The sequence below is a fragment of the Loxodonta africana genome, chromosome 27 (assembly GCF_030014295.1).
Source record: "Loxodonta africana isolate mLoxAfr1 chromosome 27, mLoxAfr1.hap2, whole genome shotgun sequence".
Lineage (NCBI taxonomy): Eukaryota > Metazoa > Chordata > Mammalia > Proboscidea > Elephantidae > Loxodonta > Loxodonta africana.
Window position 1 is genome coordinate 26,644,292 of NC_087368.1, and position 26,859 is coordinate 26,671,150.

The 26,859-nt window shown below is 37.7% G+C and overlaps 1 protein-coding gene across 7 annotated transcripts in view; it reads right to left on the minus strand.

Annotated features, from left to right (window-relative positions):
- The window catches only part of SLC4A7 (solute carrier family 4 member 7), a 113,615-nt gene that overhangs the window by 21,982 nt on the left and 64,774 nt on the right, over window positions 1–26,859 (minus strand). For 6 of the 7 annotated variants that reach the window (XM_064277407.1, XM_064277411.1, XM_064277406.1 and 3 more), the window contains 10 exons: window positions 25,732–25,847; window positions 23,687–23,844; window positions 22,117–22,204; window positions 20,034–20,180; window positions 15,483–15,589; window positions 13,112–13,286; window positions 9,570–9,703; window positions 8,063–8,308; window positions 5,231–5,336; window positions 2,699–2,860 (listed from right to left, as the gene is read on the minus strand). In XM_064277407.1, coding sequence (XP_064133477.1) covers window positions 2,699–2,860; window positions 5,231–5,336; window positions 8,063–8,308; window positions 9,570–9,703; window positions 13,112–13,286; window positions 15,483–15,589; window positions 20,034–20,180; window positions 22,117–22,204; window positions 23,687–23,844; window positions 25,732–25,847 — 1,439 coding nt within the window. The remainder of the gene's footprint in view (window positions 1–2,698; window positions 2,861–5,230; window positions 5,337–8,062; window positions 8,309–9,569; window positions 9,704–13,111; window positions 13,287–15,482; window positions 15,590–20,033; window positions 20,181–22,116; window positions 22,205–23,686; window positions 23,845–25,731; window positions 25,848–26,859) is intronic. The other variant, XM_064277409.1, reaches the window with a different exon arrangement.

Below are 26,859 nucleotides of genomic sequence, written 5' to 3' on the forward strand. Positions count from 1 at the left end.
GGATTTCAATGAATGCAAATATATCAGGGAAATACATTGATATCTAATTCTTTCTCAATAGATAACAAATTTCACAACCAACCTACCACCTCTCACAGCACCATCATTTTTCTGCTGAGCTCAGATGCCTATTACACATCCTTCACTATGAATAATTTTTTGTAACTATTTGGCATAAAGTATTGTTACGGACTGAATTGTGTACCACTCCCCCCCTCAAACATATGTGTTGTAAATCCTGGCCTCTATGCCTGTGATTATGATTCCATTTGGAAATGGGTTATCTTTGTTATGTCAATGAGACAGGGTTAGTGTAGGGTTTATTTTGAATCAATCTCTTTTCAGATATAAAGGACATTAAACAGGCAAGCAAGTGAAACAGAAATGAGGGAAGAGAGGTGCCAAGCCATATGAAGACTGCCCTGCGGCAGAAGCTCAGCAGAGACAAGGGCCTTCCCCCAGGGCCGACAGAGAGAAACCCTTCCACTACAGCCGCCATTCTGAATTTGGATTTCCAGCCCCACAAACTGTGAGAAAATAAATTTCTGTTTGTTAAAGCCACCCACTTGTGGTATTTCTACCATAGCACCACTAGATAACTAAGAATTTGGTGCTGAGAAGTGGGGGTGCTGCTCTAACAAATACCTAAAACGTGGAAGTGGTTTCGGAATTGGATAACGGGTAGAGGCTGGAAGATGTTTAAGGTACCTAACGGTAAAAGCCTAGATTGCCTTGAAGAGACTGTTGGTAGAACTGTGGATGTCGAAGCCAATTCCAGTGAAGGGTCAGAAGGAAGTGAAGACAGACACAAGTTCCTATCATCTTCGAGAGTACACATGGCACCAACGACAGAACGCTGCTAGAAATGTGGCTATTAAATGCACTTCTGGTGAGGCTTTAAAAGAAAATGATGAACGTGATTGGACAATAGAGGAGGGTGATGCTTTTTATGTAGTGGTGAAGAACTTGTCTGAATTAGGTTCAAGTGTCTGGTGGGAGGCAGAACTTGTAAGTGATGAACTTGAGTTATCTGGCTGGGGAGATCTCTAAGTAAGATCTTAAAGGGGCCATGTAGTTTCTCCTTGCCACTTATAGTAAAATGTGAGAGGAAAGAGATAGACTTAAAAATGAAGTATGCAAAATAAAAACAAAACTTAAAGATTTAGAAAATTCTATTGTACAAACTAAGGACGCATGTCCTAGAATCTTCACCAAGGACATGGCTATACAATCTTTTATGAAAGACATTAATCCTGAGACCAATGGATCTAACAACTCCCACAGCAGAAAACCTATCATCTTAGACTGAAAGGGACAGGGAAAGAATGAAAGGAGAGCCTCTTGGAATCCCATAGGCAGGAAGCAAGCCAAAGGAGCCGTATCTGTTTTCCTCCAACAAAAGAAAAGGACCATCTCTGGAGCTTGGAGATCAGCAGAACTGTTGCATGGGAAGTACAGTTGTTTCAGTATCAAAGGGGAGCCAAGGCCTCTGGGGTCTCAATGGGGTAGGGCCGTGGTCACTGGGTGTCGAATGGTAGAGCTACAGCCTCCTGGGTTTCAAAGAGACAGATCTGTACCACCTCGGTTCCAGAGTGTGGGACTGCTGCTCACCAGTGCGAGAGGGATGGAGCTGCTACCCAAAGCTGAGGGGGTGGGGGCTTCCACTGCCAAGGGGCAGAAGAACAAACAGGGTCCGCCAAGAGGGCTAAGGGGCTAGGATCACCATTCAGATGGACTAGGAGAATGGGGCCACCCAAAACCAAAGGAGCCGAGTTGGTACCCCAGTGGGCCTAAAAGGCAAAGTTAAAGCCCAGGGCCAATGGGTCTCCACTCAGAATCCAGAGTGTGTGGCCAACACCCAGAGTCTAAAGGGCAGAACCATTGCCCAAGATTATTTTCAAGCCTTGAGAGCTAATGTAACTTATTCTGTTGGGTTTTAGACGTACTTGGTGCCTCTTAGCCCCTCTTTCCTTCCAATTTCTTCCATTTGTAATGGAAGTGTCTATCTTGTGCCTGTTCCATCATTTTATTTTGGAAGTATAGGGTAGATAATCTGTATTCTAGATTTCACAGGTTCTCAGGTGAAGAGGAATTTTGCACCAGGATGGACTATGCCTAACATCTCACCCGTATTTGATTTACATGAGACAGAAGATGAGATTTTGGACTTGGAGTTGATTTAAGACTTTGGGATGATGTGATCGGGTGAATGCATGCAGGAAGGACATGAAGTTTTGGGGCCAAAGGGTAGAATGTTATGGATTGAATCATATCCCCCAAAAATATGTGTTATAAATCCTAACCTTTATTCCTGGGATGCCATATTTTTATGCAAATAATGCATGCCTTCTGTGTTTGTTCACCAACCGCAACCCCCTCCCCAGGAACCCATGCCAATCCTCCTCCAAAAGTTGCTATAAAAAATTACCATAGTGTACTTATGAAAATACCTCGAGAGGGGAGGGCTGGCCAGCAAACAAATGCAGAAGGCTCATGCTATTTGAGTAAAAATACAGTAATCCTATTTGGGAATGGGTTGTATTTGTTACGTTAATGAAATACCACCCACTTGTATTTCTGTTATAGTAGCACTAGATAGCTAAGACAAGTATTATCCTTAAAAAATATATTAACGTTTTAAAACATACTAAGGAAAGCAAAGCTAAAAACACAAATATTAACTGGAACTCCCAATTACCTTGGTAGGAAAATAACGCTTGGTCTTAAATTGCTTGAGGAATGAAGACAGAAAAAATGTTGTAAAAAATAAGATGACACACCAAAAGAGCACATCTGGGACATAAGGTCCATGAAGACCACAAGCTGATCCTACAAACGTACCATGAAAGGCTTGACATTCCTGGAAAAAAGAAAGGGGAAAAAAAAAAAAAAAAACAGGATGGAGGGAGTTCTCAAATATCTAAGAAATCACTCATGAACTTCACTGACTCTAAGATGCTCAGATGCTGATTGTAAGTCACACCATTATGTTATGTTTCACTCAGAAAGAAAAAACACAGCCCAGTCAGCTACAACACACCATCGATTGTAGGGCATAGGAGTTCACAGATATTATCATTTCAAAAAAAGGTGCATCTTAAATCACTCAAATACAACATTTTGCCAAGTTATTTCACATACTCCTTTCTTTGAATCCCGTATTCCCTTTAGTGAAAGCATCATGATGAGTGTATTAATTCTCAAACATTTCCTCTTGCCGCTCCACAATTCCACTCTCTTTCTTTCTGAACAAGTGGTTTAATACAAAAAGGAGACGAGAAATTCTACTGTCTTTTTACAATGCTGAATAAGAATTTGAATCAGTAATAAAAAACGGACTCAAGCACCAATGGAAAAGGACAAAAACAAGTACTGAGCATCCACTGTGTATGTACTGAGTACTACAGATGCCTGTATTCTGACTTGATCCAAGGCCTTGGGATTAAAGCATGGGATCATAAACAGCAATTGACTAATAAAATACTCCCATTAACGAAATCAGTAAAATAATGTAATCGATAATATGGCATAGTGTAATTCGATTACAGAAGTATATTGACTTGATTTTACTTTTGAGAGACAAATAACTGAAAGACAACCAGAAATTAACAAAAGTACACAGGACTAAAATCCATTTCTTTCTTACTTATATATTCCAACAAGCCTTATTTTAACAACATGACAACTCAAGTTTATAAAATGAGAAAAGGGAAACTTCAACTTCCATGTGCTGAGACTGGTAAACCTACAAATTTGGAACACAGGTCATAGAAAAGAAAGCTACAAAAACAAAAAACAAATGATCATGGCCCTTTTGGCTATAAAGGACACACATTGCAAAGACTTATATCTTTAATATCAAGACAACTTACCCATCCATCACGATACAAATTTTTTTAAAAGTATCACTTTCATTTGAACAACTCTGTTAGTACATCTTTTCCATAGCAAAAATGACTTTATAAAATACAAAATTAATAGTAAAGCATGAATCTAAACGGATTACTGATACATAATGCTTTAAATCAGCACTGTCCCACAAAACTTTCCGCAGTGACGGAAATGTCACATATCTGCACTGCAGCCAGTGGTCACATGAAGTGACCGAGCACTTTCCGTGTGGCTGGTGTAACTGAGAAACTTCTCATTAATCTTTATTAATAATTAATTATATTAATGTTAATAAATATGTTTAAACAGACATGTTAATGGCTAGTGTACTGGACAGTGCAGCCTTAAATTATCAGTGGGACAAAATTTCAGATGATATCCCTCAAATTATATATTTAGGGGCTAACTACCATCGTTAGTGAGTAAGGAATAACCTACAGTTGTTTGTATGATATAAAAAGCACCAGAGACACTCAGGGGATCTGAGTGCTAATCACTTTACATCTTTATTCATGACTCCCAATCTAGGAAATGTCTAAAACAAGGATATTCTAGGGTTAGGACAACATTTCCCAAAAACATACAAAGCACCTGTTATACTACTGTATTTTTACGCATATACAAATGACGTGCACCATCTGTTTGTCAATCATGCCCCGCCCCCCGTATTTTCATAAGTGAGCTATGCTATTTTTTTTTTTAACAGCAACATGTAAAAAAACTGGGAAGGGGGAGGGCGTGGTTGCAAACAAACAAAGAAGGTGTGCATTATTTATGTAAAGATACAGTACTCAGTGCAGTAGGTGCTCACTGCATGTTTTTATCCTTCTCCCTTTCTCCTTCTTTAGTGCCTGAGTCAGAGCAGCTTCTATGAGTTAAGCAGACAAAGTTCACTGAGTCCTTCAGGGCATGAGGGCTGCACTCGTGATCTTCTAAACAAGCTGTCCTTGGAGCAGATGAGCTAAACAGACAACTGGATACGGGATGATACAACTGTAAAACCCAGTGTATGTAACCACAGTCCTATAAACAATTCTTGTGGACTTATCGATCTCATAAGTGAAATTAGAAACCTGAGGTATATTCGCATCTTCTTAATAATTCTATCTTGGAAGTCAAATATAGTCCATTTTTATCTCCCTTACCAGCTTCCTTCTTTTCCGCCTATCTTTTTAGTGCATGTTAGACAAAAAAAGTGGCTAACTCCTATTTGGAAAGAACAATATTGTATGCTGAAAACATATTAATATCCATGGACTAAGAAGAAAATGTAGGTCTAACCAGAAAAAGCTAAAGAAAAGAACCAGGTCGCAAATCCTTTGTCTTGTAATATACTCACAGAAACAGTGAGATTCCCCCAGGAAATATCACGTGCCGTCACGTGCTTTTCCTTCCAGAGCTCTAGCGTTTCATTGCTAGGGTTAGGAGGTTCAATACATACACATCTGAGAAATCAGAATAGGGTATATTTTTAAGGCTCATGCATTGGATGTTTACATTTTATTAAATCAATTGTACAATATGCTGGTTTTTAACTGCTTCCATTTTTTCCTCTGTTTCAGTGTATGGAAACTATAAACAGAGACAACGGTACAGAATAATGTTTGAGTTAACAGCAAAGCCGTTGCCACTGAGTTGATTCTGACTCATAGCAACCCTGTAGGACAGAGTAGAGCTGCCCTGTAAGTTTCCTAGACTGTAATCTTTACATAAGCAGACTACCACATTTTTCTCCCACAGAGCAGCTGGTGGATTTAACTGTTGACCTTTTTGGTTAGCAGCCGAGCTCTTAACCCCCGCACCACCAGGGCTCGAAAAGTTCAGTTCATATACAGCACTACCTCAACTGCCTAGAAAACCTAGAAGCACACATGTAAGCAAAGAAACCTCCAGATGCGGATTTAAAAAATGAAAAGAAATAAACATGTGAACATTCCCAATTAGATTATAAATTGTTTGAGAAAAAGGCAAGAGGATCAACTTTGGAGTCAATCTAGGCTTTGTCATTTACCAGTTGTTTGGCCCAAGGCCTCCAAGAGCCTCAATTTCTTCACATACAAAAGAGGATATGTGAATTAAGGAACACTAAGATACGATTTATGTAACACTGCTAGCACAGCGCTTATGCATACTCAGCGAATGCCAGCTAAACGGTGTTCCCATGTAATTACTCAGTTAATTATCCAGAAGGAAACGGCGCTTTGTGTGGCGCTAGCTATAAAAGCCGTGCTTTATAAAGGTCAAAAGAGAAAAGGGCAAGAGAGAAAACAAAAAAGATTTTTAAAAATTAACTACTTTTAAGAGCAAAAAGACAACACATTTTGTCATCAAAGTGTCACTAATATTTTCAAATAGGTCCATGTGATAAAGGAATTTCCACATCCCTTCCTACACTGCCCATCAAGGTTTAGGATATAGAAGGAAGGCAAGGAAGAGCCAGCAGAGAGAAAGGAGAGATTCAGAGGAAAGGGGGTAAAGGCATAGATTCAGGGTTTATGTGGGTAGAAGAGGGAAGCTGTATCCTTTTTCTCTTTTGGTAATCACCACATTTTTCCATGTGAGCAAATCAAAGGAGCCCTGGTGGCTCAATGGTTAAGCACCTGGCTGTTAACTGAAAGGCTGGTGGTTAGAGCCCACCAGTCACTCCGTGGGAGAAAAGCATAAAGATTACAGCTTAGGAAACCCTAACAGGCAGTTCTACTCTCCTACAGGGTGACTATGCATCAGAATTGATTCGAAAGCACGCAAAAAAGACAATAAATACAAACTTGCACCATACGTGATTGCTTATAGACAGCAGATATGGGAAACCCTGGTGGTGTAGTGGTTAAGTGCTACGACTGCTAACCAAAAAGCTTGGCAGTTTGAGTCCACCAGACACTCCTAGGAAACTCTATGGGGCAGTTTTACTCTGTCCTATAGTGTCTATGAGTTGGAATCGACTGGACGGCAATGGGTTTGGTTTGGTTTTTTTAATCTAGGTATGCCCAATTTTAACAGCTGATTTTATTTTCTAATGAATATTATTTGCCAACATTTTGTAACTATGCACACATTACTTTTCAAATTCTATTTTATTCTTAGAGTTTAAAAAGATTTTCCTTTCATACTTTTCTTACAAAGAAAACACTCCACAAAATACTACATGAGAGTGTACTGAAATTCTACCTTAAAACAACTTCACATAAAAATTATCAGACGTCAGAAACATTAATGAACATATAAAATATGAGGAGAATACAGTCGGCCCTCCATATCCACAGGTTTCACATCCACAGATTCAACCAACCACATATCAAAAATATTCGGGAGGGAGAAAAAACAGACTTTTTTCTCTTGTCATTATTCCCTGAACAATAATACAGTGTAACAACTACCTACATACCATTTACATTGTATCAAAAAAAAATAAATAGTATAATCATCTAGATACGATTTAAAGTATACAGGAGGATGTACACAGGCTATATGCAAGTACTCCGCCATTTTATAGAAGGGATTTGAGCATCCATGGATTTTGGTATCTGTGGGGGGTCCTGGGACCAATCCCTCACGGATACCTAGCGGCGGCTACATGTCATTATAAAAAAATATAAATATATATACTACATCCAACTGGTCAAAGAATACAAGATCCAATTTAATTTAATTTAATTTAATTGCCTTATTTAAATATATGGTGAGTCAGTTGCCAAACAATCGAGTTTAAACTGGCCAATCCAATTCAAACCGAAGACTAAAATACATACTCTCGGATAAGTTACTTCAAAAAAAAAACTACCCAAATCTGTTGCCATCGAGTCGATTTCAACTCATAGCGACTCTACAGGACAGAGTAGAACTGTCCCATAGAGTTTCCAAGGAGCACTGGTAGATTTGAACTGCCGACCTTTTGGTTAGCGGCCGTAGCTCTTAACCACTACGCCACCAGGGTTTCCTAAGTCACTTCAGTGAATAAAAATGACTGAATTTCATCAACTGGGTTTATGTCCATTCAGCGCTTTGACAAACTCTCATGTGAAACCGACAAGTCATCACCCAAATGGCTAGTTGGGTAGTTTTAGCTAAACAGAGGGAGCATCACACTGCAAAAATCTATTTTCTTAGGCTCAAACATATCTGCAAACGTACATTTCAACACTAAGCATTAGAGGGAAACAGAAATACTTACGAGTAGGTGGTCAGTTCATCTAGGTTGTTGTGCATGTTAAAAGCGTATATTTCTCCTAGGTGAAAGATCTTCTCCAAAGCCTCATAGATGAATATGATGCAAATGAGAGCTGCAAAAGCCTCCTCTGTAAACCGAGTAATGTAACACACAAGGCTGCTTGCATCTGTTGCAACCAAAACAATGCACAAGAAAGAAGTCCACAGACCAATACTGGTTCGCAAGGACAGATAGGAAAGGTGGTAATCTCTGTTTAGAAAGAAAAATGTGGATGTGATCAATATATACATGCAGAATGGCAACTGTGCTTTAAAAGCTCACAACAAACAACAAGAACACCATAAAAACATACGATTCCTAAAGAAGACCGTGAATTGAAGAGAGCGACACAAAAATGACTAAAGAAAGCTCTGTGTGTTTTTCTGGCTTCAACTGAGGACTGGCTTGTTATTAACAGACTGGTTGGTTATATTATAGTACAGTAAACTGACATAAAAGATTTATAGCAAAAATCTACTAGGCAGTAAATATTTCAAAAACATTAGGACTCAACTTCAGAAATCAGTCATGACGACTGAAGGACAGGTGTCAGTCTACAGGAAAGGACCATGGACCTGCCTCCCTCTGAAGATCTAGAAACTCTGTCAGTATGGCAAACACGTCCATGTCTACACTCACTACCACCAACACCACGACTTCCACCGTCACCATTACAACCAAAGAAAGTGATTTTTTTTTTTAATTTCGTATAAGAAATTACTGTCAAGGAGTTTTAAACACTTCAGGTTACTGCATGTTCTCTCTGTAAGTCTATGCCGCATGCCAGATTAGAATCAGAATCAGCTGGTTTAGTGAGCTGACCAAGAGCAGTTAGATAAACCAAATGTTTAATAGCATCAAGCTGTTTCGGGCTAAATAAAATATTCAGCTGCATTTATCTCACAAAGGGAACAGCACTGGCCACGCCGAATTCAACGTTTATTAACTACAGTAAGTTATATTCCTCTCCACGATGCAAACAACCTTGCCAGAGGAAACTCACACCTCGCTCTGACTGCTGCCATTTTCCTTTCTGCTAAACAGGGTCTGAGTGATAAAGGCAGCATGGGCCTTCATGACCCACCTTTTTCTAAGCTTCCTTTATTAGACCGACATACCACCTGATAAATAATTCGGATTAACACCTTCTTGCCGGTTGCAATTTGCTACCACAAAGGATTTTTATTGCCCCTCCTTTACTGATTTGCTCATCTATGCTCAAACCTATTGATTTTATACTCCAGGGTAATCTTATTTTCCTCATTTCTAAGGTACTGGGGTAAGGATGTTGGTAGAGGGTTCAGGGTAGGGTTGACCATGCAGTGGTCCAGAAAGTGCTCAAATTATACGTATTGATCAGATTCTTTTCCAGCTATTAAATATGCAACGTGCTTTTAACTAAAGTTAATAATGCAATATATAATTGTACACATATGCAAACACGTGCAACTAGTACATAACTACTACTCACCTGCAGAATTTAAATAAAATTTTTTCAAACACTAGAACCGGACCTGTGCTCCCCAATATTGTAAGAGGTTGCCCAGCAAACAACGAATAGGCAATCCCAGTTAACGATGCTCCAAAAAGAGACTCTATTGCACTCTGTTTAAGGAAAAAAGACACCAATGAAAGCAATACATCATAAACGCTACCTCTAGCCTACACGTAAGACATCTGGAAACCAAACAAAAATAAAAATGCTAATCAAAAGTAGTTATAAAGCAAACACAACTTTGAGTCTTAAATTTTAAATATGCAAAATCACAAATACATTTTAAATACACAGGAAAAACTGCTTTCATTTCGCATATTAAAAGTGAAAATTTTGCAATCAACGTTAATTTCAAAACTCTACAGGAGGGAAGTAAAAGTAAATGGAAGAGAAACAAAGGGGCTTCAACTTTTATCTACAAATATTTTGTTTCTTAAGACTGGTACAAAGGTGCATGTATTACTTTAAATAATTTAGTAAGTGTAAAATAATTCATTTTACAAAACAAAAAACATTAAATACTCAATATGGTGTGCTATAAAAAAGAATTCATCAAAAAGATTAATAAAAAAATTAACATGCAATCCTAGCCATTTTCTACACATGTTAAAGAAAATATCTAATATGACAGATTTTTAACCAGTTGACAACAAAATTGAAATGCTTAACATAAATTAAAGAGATGAAAAATCTCTTTAAAAAATTCACAACTGTCAATGAGGAAGTATCTTATTGGCATTGAAGTTTGGCAAAGTGACAAAAAGGAAGCCTCAGAGGAATTCTATCCCACCGCATTACATTCTGTTAGTGTATTAGATGGTAAGGGGTGGTGATCTGCTACGCCCCTAGACTGAGGGGAGGAACACAAAGAAAAGGACAGTTAACCACTCACAAACACAAGTCAAGTGGAACGCACTATCAAGAAAGGAAGAAGCCCGTACTCGGGAAACGCAGGTTGTGAGCTGACAAGGACCCTGTGATTGGGGGCAGCATGGCAGAGCGCAGAGAGCAGGCGTGCAGGGCTTCAGAATTAGGTTTTGAAGTGAAAGGCTGCCTTGGGCACTACCAGCTGGTAAGCCATGGCCGTACCTTAAGCTTTTCGAGCCCAAGCTTTTTCATTTTTAATGGGGTGATGATTACCAGGGAAACTTAATGGAGTGAGTGGTGTTTGTGAAGACACCTATCCGAGGGTCTAACGCAGAGTGCACACAATAAAAGGCAGCTATTCGCATCACCTAGAGCAGCATCTTTCAAAATCGAAATCACAAAATAATAGTGTGCAATAAAAGTATAATTCAACTATTAGAATAAAAATTGGATCAAACACACACATAAACTTGTCTTCTGGCAAGATTGGAGAAGCGTCCGCAGCAATGATCCATTTGTTAACTGTACGGAAAACTTGGTTTCCTTGCCCATGAATAAACATAAAATCCTTCGTTCGATTAGGAATGAATTTACCCAGAAACAAAGAAAAGAACTGCAAAGAGAAGCAAGCAGATGGCAAAATAAAGAAATGCTAACAGGGGGTAGATGGGCACCAAAGTAGGGTTCCCCTATGGCCACATTTACTAAAAAAAAAAGCAGAAATTTCTTTGGCCCAGACCTGGTTTTTTTTTTTTTAATAATTTTTAAACTGTTTGTTTTTTCCAAAAGTGAACTCTCTATTTAAAGAGATCACAGTCCCTTTACCCTGTCCTCCCCACCTGCCCGCATCTTGAGGTCTTCAATTTTACCCATCCCAGCCTTGCCTCTCTCCCTCCGCACGTCCTCGCACCTCTCGACTGCACAGCGCTGAGCACTGGCTGCGGCTAAGCCTTCCTCCTGCTCAAAACCTCTATTTCATTGTTTGCAGAATCATATCCTACTGCTCCCCCTCCCAAGCGTTGACTGTGCCTGCGACTAATTCACTGGGTTCCCTACTTCATCCTCTGCCTCTCCCTACAGATTGCCCCCCCAACCCGCCACCACCCCATTAGCCTCGTCTACGCCCAGCCCAGTTTCAATTGTCATGTGCACATGACTGACTCCCCATCTTCGTATCTTGTCTTTACCACTCTACAAACCCTGGGACAGCACCTCCTGATGTCTCCATTTCTACCTGGAGTTCCTAAAAAGCATCTGAAAACAAACATCATCTCCTTATCACTCTCCTCCAGAATGCTCCTGATTTCTCTATTATTTCAACTCCTCCAGCTCTTGTTCTATCTCACTCACGTGGGGCACAGCTCACCAAGACATGGTAACTATGTATGCAACCACCTCATCTTTACACTGAAGTTAGCGTCACTGAGAACAAGAGGCACTGCTCACCCGCACGTGCCCGCAGCCCTCCCCGATCTAACTATCACCCGCACTCGGTGTTAACCAGCATCATGAGGTCGGCAGGTGGTGACCAACAGAAAAAGAGCAAAGAAGCAGTGTTTCCATGACGGGAACAGATAAGACATCTCTACAGGGACCAGCAGAGTTACGTTTACCATTTCTGACAGCACATAAAGTAACTTACTAAAAATATGTACTTTTCACACAATGATTAAAGAATAAGGTCAAGATGTACTAAACGTCTGAAAATGTTATCAGAATCTAAGTAAATAAATTAAGAGTTGAAAGAAAATTTCAGTTGTCAGATTTCATATTAAGGTCATAAACATGAAATACTTTAATTGAGTAATCATTCCTTAGCTTTTAACCTTTTTATCCATTAGAAGAAAGAATTTTCTCCCGAGTAAATACAGTTAAATAAAAAACACTTAGGAACACAACAATCACAGATCACCTCATTTAAATGCCTTTAAAATATATATACTCAAAACAATGCCATTTAAGATTTACACAACACCAGACATTCTGCTCAGTTATCATGCCTCCCGTGGCCCCTACTACGTGATTACCAAGGACAGAAAAACATAAAAAACTTTTAGTCATATCAAAGGATAAAGCTTTCAATTATATTTTCAAAAAAAAAGCTTTGGCTACATTCACACAGATTTAGTAACAGCAAAATTAAACACTACTGCAAAAAATCCGTCATTCCCTCCATTATGTTCTCTTCTTCCAAAGAAGCTAGTCCAGGCCTATCGGCCAGGGCTGACGAGTTACTATTAACCATACGGCTCTAACTATAAGCCTACGACGCCTTACAGAATGAAGTTGGTAAATCGGATAAATGTCCCCACCCGTGACCCACCCAGAATCAGTTCAATTGCTCTCCCCCCAACCATCCCCCCAACAAAGACAATGCAAGCCTTTTACTCAATTTATAAAACCATTCATCCAGCAAGCCAGGATAAACATTTTTTTTTTTTTCTTTTTACCTCAACTGTGCTTCTTCTCCTGTTCAATTGGCTTCCCCACGTTTTCCATAGCAATTACCTTTGGGGGAAGTCTGCTTTGGGACAGGTTAATCGTGCTGTGGGGAGACTCTTCAAATAACAGTATGAATCGTGAGACAAATGCATACAGACACTTGCCTCTGAAGAGCTAAGAGCCTGGCTACTACCAATCTTTGTACTCACTATTCTGCCTTCTGTAGCTTCTCCAAGCAGCCCTCCAAAAGTGATTACAGGAGACATACAGGCACAGTATAGGAAAAGAATCGAGGCCAGGCACTGCAGGCTTAATGCATCCTTGAAGTCACTCAAGAAAAAAGGTGCTTTCCTTTTGATGTCAAGTATCAAACCACCAAAAAGCCTAAATAGGTGAGATGAAACTCGTCAAACTGTACACGAGAGGATTCTAGCTAGTTCAGACTAAAACTATGGGCTACATAAGACTGCTGAGACCTAGTGCTTTGTCAACAAAAATTAAAATCCAATTTAAGTCATAGTATAAACTGAGGAAGATACACTAATTTAACCTCCTCCACTGATGCCAGGGGGAAAGTAGGTCTCATTAAGTCAAAAGAGACATAAATAACTGTATTTACGGACTATTTACTGAAAAGACTATAGGCAAATGATTTTATATGAGTAAATGTAATTTTGGACAAAAATGTGCAAGGAAATGTACAATAAAAATAAAAATCTAACATCCCAGTCATAAAAATGTGCATAAGCAATTGTATTAACTCTCATCCACATTATAAACTTTAACGGCAAGCATGAGAAGTATCAGGCAACAATTATAACAAATCTTAGGTCCCCAAATACTCTTTAATATGAACACAGTATGCTGTGCTTCAATGCACTTAGCAGTCAATTCATAATCATCTTCAATAACTCTTAAAATTAGTACTTCAATTACTCAAATACCTCCATCTAAGAAAAAAAAAAAAAAACCTGAAAACTCTTTCAGTATATTTAATTTACTGTCCATGTAGTCAAACTACTGTGTGTAGGAGTAACACCAAGAAGTTTTAATTAGTAGATTAAAATGTATTATTTGCACACCATTACAATTTTTTTTAATCAGACTTCTGAAAACATTTAACTTGGCAACATTTCCCTAAAACAAAAGCTCTCCGAGGAGCAGACTTTGTTCACTGGCATATTTCTAGCGTCTAGAACATGCCTAGGGATTAGTAGGCAACTCAACAAATACCAGGGACTGAAGCAGAAATTCCAAAAAGTTTTGTGGTTCATGAAATATATAATCATTCAAGTCTCTACTGCAAGAAACCTGACGGAAACAAATCTCATCTTAAGCTCTCAAACGCTTGGGATTTTTCAAGCTTTTCCGTACTCTTTTACTCTTCTGAAGCTAATATTGAAATAAATCCTAGACACACACTGACTGGTTGCAGAAGTTATCCGATAAATAATCTAACATAAAGGGGAAGCAGCTTGCAATAAAAAAGGTGCCCCTGATAATCTTGGCAGTGAATCTACGTCATCCAATGAAGAACTGATTATTTAACAGATGCCTCTGTGAGGCCCTTGGTCGACTCTGAGCTCAATGTCAGCCTGCCTTGGTGTCCCTCAGTGACTAACACTACTCAGTCTAGTGGGTCCTCTCTACGGGATGTGGCCAAGTGTGAAGAGACACTGTTGGCACACAGACAGCATCTTATTCTCGACTGTATTCAGAGACTAACACATTAGTCAACGAATTAATTGTGAGTTTAAGTTTCTCTGTAGTCTCTATGCAGTATGCCAGCTGTTACTGACTTCTCTTGTATATAGTACCCTTAGGCACTTTATCAAAACTCCAAATAACGTGTCTGCATAAGATAGGCCGGTTTTGTAAACAAAGATTGGAGATTCAAGATCTTCTAGCTCCATAGTAACCACCAGTGGACAATAGTGCATCAGTAGCCACAGGATTTTCTACATTCTGGAAATGCCGGAACATTTACCTACTTCCACAAAATGTTTTATGACAGCATTTGCAGCCGGCAATATTTCTATTCTTTATTGAAAAGTTAACTTCTTAAACGATTTTTCTGACCAAATTTCCAGAGACCATTACCATCACTTAATCACGTTCCTCCATCTAATCTGACATGATGTCATGACAGAATGCTCAACTAAGGGATTTGTGTCTATGTACACACACAGAAAAATCACTAGTTATAATTCCTCTCTGTTCCCATAATTTTCTATGTTGACACTATATTAGGATCCTACACCTTTTTCAAGAATCTTTTGTACAGGCATTGGCAATTAACCTATATAACTGTGCAGTACTCTTATCATCTGATCTAGTATTTTCATTTTCAATTAAAGCTTGAACCCAAGTACATGCTATTAAAATGGTTTTTAAAAGCGTACAATTTTCCTTAACATGATATACCTATGTGATAGTGCACATTTAAAAAATATATACTTAAAAATTATAAAAGATTATGTTCTAAATACTTGCAAAGAAAAAAGAACATTTATGTCTACTACATCAGATCAACCCCTGGCCCCTAAAAAGCTGTCCGCACAGTATGAGGATTGTACCCACCGTCCAGTCCTCTGCAGCTCAGGCCCGGCGTGATGAGCGGCCTCTTTAGGAGGGTCACTCAAGGTGGGGGCAGATCCATTGGGAAACACAGGAATCTTTCTCTTTTCCTGCATTTCACAAAAAGACATTTTGAGAATTCTTTAAGAAAGCTGAGATGACATCTCCAAATAGTGGGAATATGAGTTTTCATATTGATTATATCAGTGCTCCTAGGAAAAAAATCTTCCAAATATAAATCTCTACTTTAAATAAACTGCACTTTAGAAAAAAGGCCTAAAATTTGTCTGTAACAATACTTAAAATTTATATATATATATTTGCAACTTTCTAATGTTAAAAAAAAATTTTTTTTTTTTTTAACATTAAATATGCTATGCAACAGATGCGTACACACCATTTCAAATTACTGCCTGGCAAGAGAAACATCCCCCAATAAAGCATCTCTTCCCCTGAAAATTTTTAAAATACTGCTCACAGTAACTATTGAAAAAATACATCACATTAAGAAAAAAGTAAACGCTTTTTTTAACTAAAACACTTGCCTTTAAAAAGAAGTATCACAAGCATTGTATATTAAACATATTTTCATAAAACCCAACTTCTCATTAAATTTTATTACAAATTCAAGAGCGATATTTGCACGATAGAAGATCTCTTCATCAGTTAAAGAGAAAGGAATTAGCTTTCAATTTGTTAGCTCCAGAAATTTCTGGGCCTAAAAGAATGTGTGTGTGTGTCTGCGTGTGCCTGTATACATGTGACCACAAGGTGCCATTCTAGGAGGTCCCCTGGGTCAAAGGCTCTGGCTGAACTACTGACTTGCACTATCTATATAGAGAATATTTACAGAGGGGCAAGACTCATCTGTAATTATTAGAAAGATCAGCATTTGAAAACGTCAGAGTTAAAACTAACAAATCTCACAGCCAAGAGCAAAGAGAAAACAAAATTATAAAACTCCTACAAAACATCAAAAATGGGAAAACACTATATATCACAAGTGGGATAGAGCTAAAGCACTTAAATCAAGAAAAATGAAAGAATGAAAATAAGTGAATTAAGCATCTAACTCAGGAAAACGTGAAAACAAAATTCCTGAAGGAATGTGAAAGGAATGGAAGAGAACAGCTAAAAGCAGAAATAGAGTTAGAAAACAGAAAATGCTAAAAAGAACTAAAATAAATTTAAAGCTGCTCTGTTTGAAAAATTATTAACTCTTATACAAAATAAGATATGAAAAGAAGGCAATGACTTCAAAAATGAGAGAACTTTAGAAATACGTATACGTGTGGTGTGTACGTATGAAAGGAGCCCTGGTGGCAGCACAGTGGTTAAGCACTTAGCTGCTAACCAAAAGGTTGGCAGTTAAAACCCACCAGCCTCTCCACAGGAGAAAGATGTGGCATTCTGCTTCCGTAAAGATCTGCAGCCTTGGAAACCCTATGCAGTAGTTCTACTGTCCTATAGGGTCACTACGTGTTGGAATTGAACCCCCCTACAGTGGGTTTGGGGTGTGTGCGTGTGTGCATGCGCACTTTTGAATGAGACTACACTTTGTATGACTCTATGCAAATACATTTGAAAATCAGAATGAAATGAGTAATATTCTAGAAAAACATAATTTACCAAAACTGACCCCAGAAGAGATAGAAAGCTTACACAAGCCAATCTTCCACAGAAAAAATGAGCAAGCTGTTGAAGTCTGGAGGAGTCAAGCTCAGACAATTTTACAAAGGAATTCTTCCAAACTTTTAAAACCAAAGCATTCCAAGCTATTTAAGAACACAGAAAAAGGAAACGTATAATTCTTTTCTAAAACAAGTGTAACGGTGATACCAAACCATGAAGAAGCCTGCACAGAAAATCATACGCCAATCTTGCAAACAGTGATGCAAAAAACCAATAAAATATTAGACACAGAACACTGGCACTTTAAAAGTTCAAGTTGGGTTGACTCCAAGAACACCCTTGTTTCCCTATTGAAAGTCTATTAATGTGATTTACCATAATAATTGATAAAAAATTCATATGATCATCTCCAGAGATGCTGAAAAGGTATTTGATAAAATTCAAATCCATTTCTATTAAAAATTTCAATAACACAGAAATTTATGATACTTTTCTTAACATGATAAAATGTATATTTTGGCTCAATGCAAGAATCTTAATGGGAGAAATACTAGAGACACTGACTACAGTCAGGAACATGATAAGAAATGTCCATTTAAAACCCACTATTAACATTCTGGAAACCCTGGAGGCGTAGTGGTTAAGTGCTACGGCTGCTAACCACAGGGTCGGCAGTTCGAATTCGCCAGGTGCTCCTTGGAAACTCTGTGGGGCAGTTCTACTCTGTCCTATAGGGTCGCTATGAGTTGGAATCTACTCGAGGGCACTGGGTTTGTGTTTTTGTTATTAACGTTTTGGAAACCATAGTGGTGTAGTGGCTAAGAGCTACGGCTGCTAACCAAAAGATCGGCAGTTTGAATCCGCCAGACACTCCTTGGAAACTCTACGGGGCAGTTCTACTCTGTCCCATAGGGTCGGTATGAGTCAAATCGACTCGACAGCAGTGGGTTTGGTTTTTGTTTATTAACATTTTGGAGCCCTGGTGGCAGATGGTTAAGAGCTTGGCTGCTAACCAAAAAGCCTGCAATCTGAATCCACCAGCCACTCCTTGGAAACCCTACAGGGCAGTTCTACTCTGTCCTACAGGATTACTATGAGTCAGAATCGACTCAACAGCAACAGGTTTTTTTTTTTTTTTTTTGGTATTAACTTTTTATTAGAGATTTTAGCCAATACAATTAGAAAACAAAAAATATTAGAGATATAAAAATTAGAAAAGAGTGATAAAACTATTATTTCAGATGATATGATTGAGCAACTACTGCATACACTGAAGAATTAAGAAGGCTGCAAGATAAAAAATTAATATACAATAACAAATAGCTTTATATATATATATATATAAAAGCAACAGTTAGATGACATATGCAACAAAGACCTCATTTACAATAGAAACAATAAAGATAAAGCGCTTATGAATACATACACTCACCAAGAAGTGTTGTAAAGCGTAGGAAAGGAAAACTTTATAACATTCCTTAAGGACACAAAAATTGACTTGAAATAGAAAGACATACCACGTTCTTAAACAGAAAGATTCAAGGTCATAAAGATGTCAATTCTGCCTCAGTTCATTTAGAAATTTAACTGCCATCCCAAAAACAAAAATCAGCAGGTTTTATTTCAGGAAATGGAAAGTTAATTTTAAAGCTTATATAGAAAAATAAATACGCGATACAGCCAACGAAACTCAGGGAAAAAAAGTAAGAGAGAGGCAAGAGGGTAGAATCGGTCCATGAACAGATAGAAAAGAAATTCCAGAAACGGAATGCATATGAGAATTTGGTAAATGAGAAAGGCAACACAGCCGTTCAAGGGAGTAAAGTTCAACTTTTTAACTGAGACAACCAGGCTAAACTTAGAAAAAAGATACCACTGGATGCATAGTCCACACAATAGCCCAGGAGAAACTTCAGGGTATCAATGCACGATTTAAATGTTTTAAAAAAAAAAAAAAGGAGGGGGTAACTCACGAAAGGTTCAGGAATACTTAACCTCACTAATTACCAAAATGCAAATTAAAACTACATGAAAATACTTGCTACAGCAAGATATAAGATTCCCATCAGACTAACATAAATCAAAAAGCTGGACAATATGCTGTGTTAGTGAGGCTGTAGGGCAATAGGCACTCTCCTACCATCGCTGTGGGAGTCCAACAGAGTTCAACTCTACAGAGGCAAATTTGGTAATAGCTATTAAAATTATAAATTTATCCTTTGACACCATAATCCTAGGAATTCTGGATATCGACCCTGCAGATACATCTGCACAAGACTAAAACGGAACATGAATATTGGGCACGGTTTGTCATAGCCAAAGACAACAACCTGAGGCCAGGAATAGGATAAACTATGATGTATCCATAAATGGAATACAGCACAGCTGTAAGAAAAAAGGGAAACCCTGGCGTAGTGGTTAACTGCTACGGCCGCTAACCAAAGGGTTGGCAGTTCAAATCCACCAGGAGCTCCTTGGAAACTCTATGGGGTAGCTCTACTCTGTCCTATAGGGTCGCTATGAGTCTGAATCAACTTGACGGCGGTGGGTTTGGTTTTTGGTTTGGTTAAGAAAAAGGTTAAGGAATATTTCTATGATTTCTTATAATCAGATTTTGGGATACATGTTATAAATAATGGAAAAAGCAACTTTGGGTAAGAAAGATAAAATGATACATTCATATTTCCTTGTACTGCATAAACACTAGAGGGACAAACAAAAAAAACGATTAACACAAAATGGTCACCTACAGGAGACGGGTAAGGGGGTGAGAAGGGAAACGATACAGGGAGGGGGTGTAACTTCTTTGAATATGCCTCTATATAATTTTGGTATTTGAATCACAAAAACGTACAACCTATTTTAAAAAATTTTTAATTAAAAGAAGAAAAGGTAACCCAGAAGAATCAGGTGGCTTCTTACCTGAGAAGGAACACTTTTGGGTGGCTCTATGCGTATAGAAGGATCCCACTCTCCTGGAGGTAGGACAGTGACTTGGTCTAAAAACTCATCAATTCCAGATAAGAGGTCATTTCTGTCTTTTGCTTTATAAGCTACATCATGAAAAATCTAAAAAGAAAAAAATGCGTATCAAGACAATTTTAATGTTGGGAGAATAATCTACACATGGTAAATCCACTTTAGAAATCACAAATAAGTTCACGATACATGTAATTGTCTAAACTCATACTCCAGGCAGGTCTCCAACCTACCCCAGGTAACAACTATACAAGGTAGTCCTTTCTTTATCATTAGTATTATCAAATGAATTAATCATAACAATCAAACAACAGAAGAAAATAGTGATGTTAGAACAATTTTTTTAAAAAAAAGGTAATTTTGTATGAGAAATTCTTTACAGAATGAAATAATTCTCTGGCATGTCATTCTACTTCTATGCCATATTAATGTCATTTATCCCAGGGGATAATCATGGACATACAAATCGCTTTATTTAAATAATTTGATCATCAACATTTACTGGGTACCTATTATTTGCTAGAAACAGAATTCTAAGCACTGTGGATATCATTTAATATATGTTATATGCTTCACAAGGACCCAAGTAAGGCAGGGTCCCTGCACTCAAGGACCTTTTTTTTTTTAAGGGGAAAAGCAGTAAAACAAGTAATTTAATAAATATGTAACTGCAGATAATAATAAATGCTGATGAAAATAAAGCAGCTTACAGGAATGGAAGTTGAAGAAGTCCAGAGAAGGTTATCTCAGAGGAGGTAACAGTATAGGAGAAATGTGAATGAAATGAGGGGACAAATCCATGCCAAGGATGAGGATGAGGACCTGAGGAAGAACAGTACTCAGGCAGAAGGGCTAGGTTGTCACAAATGTCCAAAGGCAGAAATGAGCTTCATTCAACCAAGGAACAAAGAACCTACTGTAGCTTAGCTGGAGCAACATGGGGGGGATGGGGGGGGTGGAGTCAGGATGTAAGCTTCCACGTGTATGCAGAGGTTAGATCAGGTAGAACCTACTAAAGCAGTTGTAAGGTGTTTAAATTTAAACCTAAATATATCAACAGAAAGTCACTGGTACACTTGGATCAAGGAAATGGTGTATTCAAATTTGTTACTGGCAGTGCAAGGGATAAAACTGTAAGAGAAAGACCCATAAAGGTCACTTTAATAGACCAAAAAAAAAAAGATGGTAAATAGTTTAAGACAGGGAAGTGACAGTGGAGACAGAAAGGAGGTGACGGATTAGATTGCAAAACACACTGAAGAGGAAAAGTCAGCAGAATCTGGTGACTAACTGGAAGAGGCAGGATGGAGAAATGGGGTCAGGTTCAGGTGTGGGAGGCTTGAGATACCCTAGGGAAGCATGACGGAGACTTCTAGCAAGACCTGATTTAAAAACTCTCTCCCAAAGAAAGGCCAAAGTCAGGGGGTGATCAATATGTAGGTCATGGTCAAAAATGAGGTTCTCAAACAAGTATAGAGAAATTTACAGAAAAATGAGGGAAACAGATAAAACCCTGAGGAAAACAAAAAGAAATGATATCCCTGCAACCCATGATGGAGTAAATTTTAACAAGGTGGTCAATACTTTCACTTGCTTAAAAAAAGAAAAAGTACCCACTAGTTCTGTCAGAGTGGTCTTGAAGATCTTATCGAAGGCACATAGTTAAAGAATTTAAAATAAAACAGTACAGACAACAAGAACAATCTTTAAAGCTTTACTGTGAAAGAAAGAAGAACTATCATTTAATATACGTTATATGCTTCACGAGAAGCCCTGGTGCTGCAGTCATTAAAGTGCTCAGCTACTAACCAAAAGGTTGGTGGTTTGAACCCATCAGCCACTCCACAGGAGAAAGATGTGGCGGTTTGCTTCCATAAAGATTACAGCCTTGGAAACCCAGGGGGGGCAGTTATACTCTGTCCTATAGGGTTGCTATGAGTCAGAATCAACGGCAGTGGGTTTGGTTTGGGTTTATACACTTCACAATCAGTTTCTATTTCAATGAATTTTAGTGTCTCTGAATTACCTCATCTGTCATGAGAGTGGCTATTGATCTTCCAATTTCATGGTACTGGGGTGCCTTGCCTGCTGGACCCAATAACAGAAACAAAAACCTAAAGAAACATTAAAATACATAGAAGTACAATTCAATTTTAAATATAAGCAATATACACTCACAAATGTGGCCAGTTATAAAAGTCATTCAGATGTAAACAAAGAAACTTCTTTTCTATTCACCCACACAAATGACTGAAAAAAGATGGCAACTCTACTCAGACTGAAGCAGATCACAAAACTAAGTATTCATAATTAACTTTCTACCAAGTTATCACTTCCCATCTTCCTAAGGGTAAAGCAGCAATTAAGGAATTGAATATTTTACATTAAAAGTTCCCATTTTCTATATTCTTTGGGATTAAAGTAAACAAATAAATCCAGTCTGTACTGACAAGTCAATTAGTAAAAAAAACTGAGTAACAATCTCATTAAAGTACTTGAAAGCCAGGTTTGCTAAATAAAATAGCCAAGACTGTACACAAAAAACCATGATTCCTTATAGTTCTGGGTAACACCTCTAATGTGGTAAATATAGGATTTTTGGCAACTAATTCCTTTGGAAGGAAGAGGAATTTTATTTACAATACCAAATATAACATCACACTTCACAGTATTCTAATGGCTAAACAAAATGTATATAAGTTCCTACTTATAGCCTTGTTAATAGTACAGTAAAATATTAATATTCACACATCCAAACTAGGAGTATTTTTTTATATTATATTTACATCTTCCTACTTTATAGTATATGAATCTATGGAATTACTTTCCTCATTTAATATTACACCATTAATTCAACTGAGTAAAATAAATAAATAAATAAAGCATCTTAAAAATAAGCAAATACATTTCCACCAAGCTCCTGTTACTTCTTCATATTTTCTTATACTATGAAAAAATAAGAAAATAATCTAAAAATTACTCTCACTTAAAATTACATTTATACAGTCAATAGCTAACAAAACCCATTATCTTTTATAACACAACCTGTTAATGATTCTTACGGCTTATTTTTAATTTTTGCTTCTATTGTATACTGCACAGAAGATTTAGGTCATGCCTGAAAAAGCAGTTTGCCCAAGTCAGAGGCATCATTCCATTTAAACAACACTACAAGGTATTATTATCCTCACTTTCCAAACGAATCTTAGAAAATTTAAGTAAGGCTTAACGCCCCCCCACCAACCCACTGCCAAAAAAAAGTTAGGGGGAGGCACAGCCAGGGTTCAAATCCATTCTCTCTGACTCCAGTGTCTCCACGGAACATCATATATATATTTTAAATGATGAATTGTTTTTTAAACCAAAGCTCCTAAGACACCAAACTTCTTATAAAAGTATAAATGCAAAGTATTTTTTCATTTCCAGGAAAAACACACAAGTGTTTTATGTTCTAATACTCAAAGCATTTGGTGCAATGGCTGAATATCAACTACTAAAATGAGCTTTCATCATATCAAACAACAGGCTGGTTCAACTGACAAAAATTTTAGGCTTTGGACATGCTGATAGAATGTTCATTGGAAATGACTCTTCACCTCGTAGGGACAGGGACCTCAGTCAGCCCCGAGAGAAGGACAGCAGGAGCCAGTCTCACAAACGCAATTATAGGTCTTTCCAAAAAGTCGACTTCTCCCACCAGAACATTGGATGCCTCTGCTCCCGTGGGGATTTTTCTCATGAAATTCATGTCAACCTATTGACAAATAAATAAAACTAAAAATACATTTTTCATAGTATTCATATGATTATTTTGAGGCATATGGGAAAGAAAAATGTTTTTAGAAGTACTTGCTAAGCAAAACTTGTGACTTAATGGATCTATAGATACTACAATTTTCACAAATATAAAAAATAGGGTAGACAAATACAAAAACACAAGCAAAACACAGCTATCAAACAACACTTCAACTCTTTTAACTGTGATACTATTTACTACTTCAGACATCAACATCATCAAACATACACGCTAGAGAAAATTATCAATGAATACAGCACTATTCATTAAAAACTATTAAGGACAAAAATATAGTCACAAACTAACAACGGTTCATGAAATTATACACAGTGCTAAAAATGATCCATTTCGCAATTATCTATTGTTCAACCTTAGAGCTGAATCAGTCCCTTTATGTTTTACGTATTTCTATAAGTCCCCTTTTTAAGAGATGTCTAGGAAATGCCCAGTACTTCTGTTAAGTCAAAAACATTTTTATTTCAAACTAAAAATCAATCGCCCTTACTCGTAAGACTAGATAATAAAATGGAGTTATCTGTGTATAATTACAAAGAGAAGATTACAAACATGATGCCGAAATATGGGAACTTCTTCATTTATATGCAGTTTCAAGCACGTCACTGAACAACCACTTACAGGGCTAGCTATTAAAAATAAAACCAGCACTTACGGCGGGCCTCTTGAGTCCCACACCCAGTGTGCCACAACTACAGTGCCAGGAGGCAGGCTCCTGCCCAACAGGAGACAAGGAGGTGTACACAAGGATAGGCCAAGTGAAAAAAAGTAAAACTGTGACAGAGGAACAAAAGTAAACGGCAACTGCCATGCCTAGAGGAGCACCAGCATGTAAATCATATTAACGTTTAACAAAACTAAATTGCAACTTAGTTACTGAACACTTCACTCATCTGAAATAACAGGGGCATCAAGTTAAAACAATAGAATTCAAAGTACAACAGCCATTCTGCACAGCCAATGCCCCTTATAGCAAGGCTTCCTAGCATTTTGGAATATGAAGTTCAAGTCATCACTTAAACTCCCTTTCTATAAAATGTGACTTATGGGCTTTGCATCACAGAACAAAAGATTTAAGAGAACTGAATCTTGATTGAAAGAATCACATTTTTTAAAGTTTTACACTGGATGCAAAAAATATTGAAGTATGCTGTGGCAAATTAATACTATCAAAACATTAAAATGGTCACAGAGAATCAATTATTCCTAGGTAGTATTATAAAACACACCTTAAAAGTCAATTGTAATTTTAAGATTTTTTTTTTCTTTTTTTCCTATTTCACCTAAATACTCATCTATCAAAATAGAAACTCCAAGCTGAGATAGCTGAGTTTTTTAAGTCCATGCCTTTACCTACCCATGGGGAAGCGCCGATATGCTTCCCAGTGACATTCCAGAAAGTACTGACACCACGAGACAGTAATTCTGGGATGGCGTTACAGCCCAGGAAAGGCACATGGCTTGGGCCGTAGCATCACCCCCAGAATTAATCTTTCTAGTGGTGGTAGCTCCAGAACACATCACTGCAGTTCAAGAAGTGCTGAGGTTTCCCGACATCTATGGGTAGGTATAGACGGAAATACCGTATCACTCACAGATTATCTGCCAGAATTCCTAAAACTTGGAAGCATGTAAAGTTATTCAAGTGCTCTGAGGTCAACTATAACTGTTCTCACATTTTCTGACCTTAAATTATCACATGCATTGGTAAGGTTTGAAAGCACCAGTCTATTAAAAAAAAAGTATTAAAAATAACCAAGGTTAATAAAGCCACATTGTGATGTTCTTTTCTGAGTGACTATGAAAATGTATAGTTAATGACAGAATTACCTTGCTGAAGTCAACAGTACTATTTTCTCTGCTTCCTCCAGTTCCATTACCTTTAATTTCTCCACTTTTACTATTGTCCAAGTTTCCAGGTGCAGACTGTGGAGAGGCCAAAACACCTATATTTAAGAACAAATAAATCCCCAGTTAGAAAGAAGAAAATGCACTTTGTCACTTGATTCTGCCCATATCCTGAAGGGGATGGTGTAAAGGCAAATGTGCAAGATAAAACGAGTGCCAGGTGTTAGTATCGTACCAGCAAAACCAGAGTCACATTTTAAGTAATAATAAAGCCATACATTTTAATATTTGAAATAATATAACCGGAATTTACAAAAATGGTGGCCACTTGCAAAAAGAAAGTGAGTAGGTGAGAAACCACAGAAGATAGAAGACTTAAGTCTGAATACCACTGCTAATCCCATGGGAATACAGACTTTCAGTCGCTCTGACATACCAGTGAATTGCATAGAGCATAATGACGCCTAACCACACTTAGCGTGCTCACACAAAAACTGATACGAATTCTCTGACCAAACCTACAGGTAACTCAGAAAATTTAACAGTGACACCACCTATACATAGGCTGTCTATGAATCTATCATAATCTTCTGTATTCATAATAGTTTCCTCAAGAATTTTCATTTTCCTTGGGTATTCACTATGCTCTCTACTGCCATCATTCTGAAGAAATGCAACTTTAGAACACAATAGTAAACGTTTTCACAATATAAGTGCAGAATACGGGTTTTATAATCAGATCTGCATTGAAATACCCACTCTCTGCCACTGTGCAGCTATGTGACCTTAAGTAACTCACTCAACCTCTGAGATTCAGATAAAGCTATAAAATAAACTTGCTTGGATTAGAAATGATAGCTATATATGTTAAAGCCTTAGAAGACTCATCACTACAAGCTAGTGACCCACATAAATCACTTCAACTCTGTGATTGGATCCTACATGATGTGGTCAAGTTCCAAAATTTTAAGTATATCAGATACACATGGATCCATCTAAGAGACAGTTTTTTGTTTTTTTGTAGAAAAGAACACACTGCAACTAATGAAAATTGAAAAAAGTCAACAGGGTTTATAGTAAAACTCAGTAACAGAAGGCAGGCTTCTGACT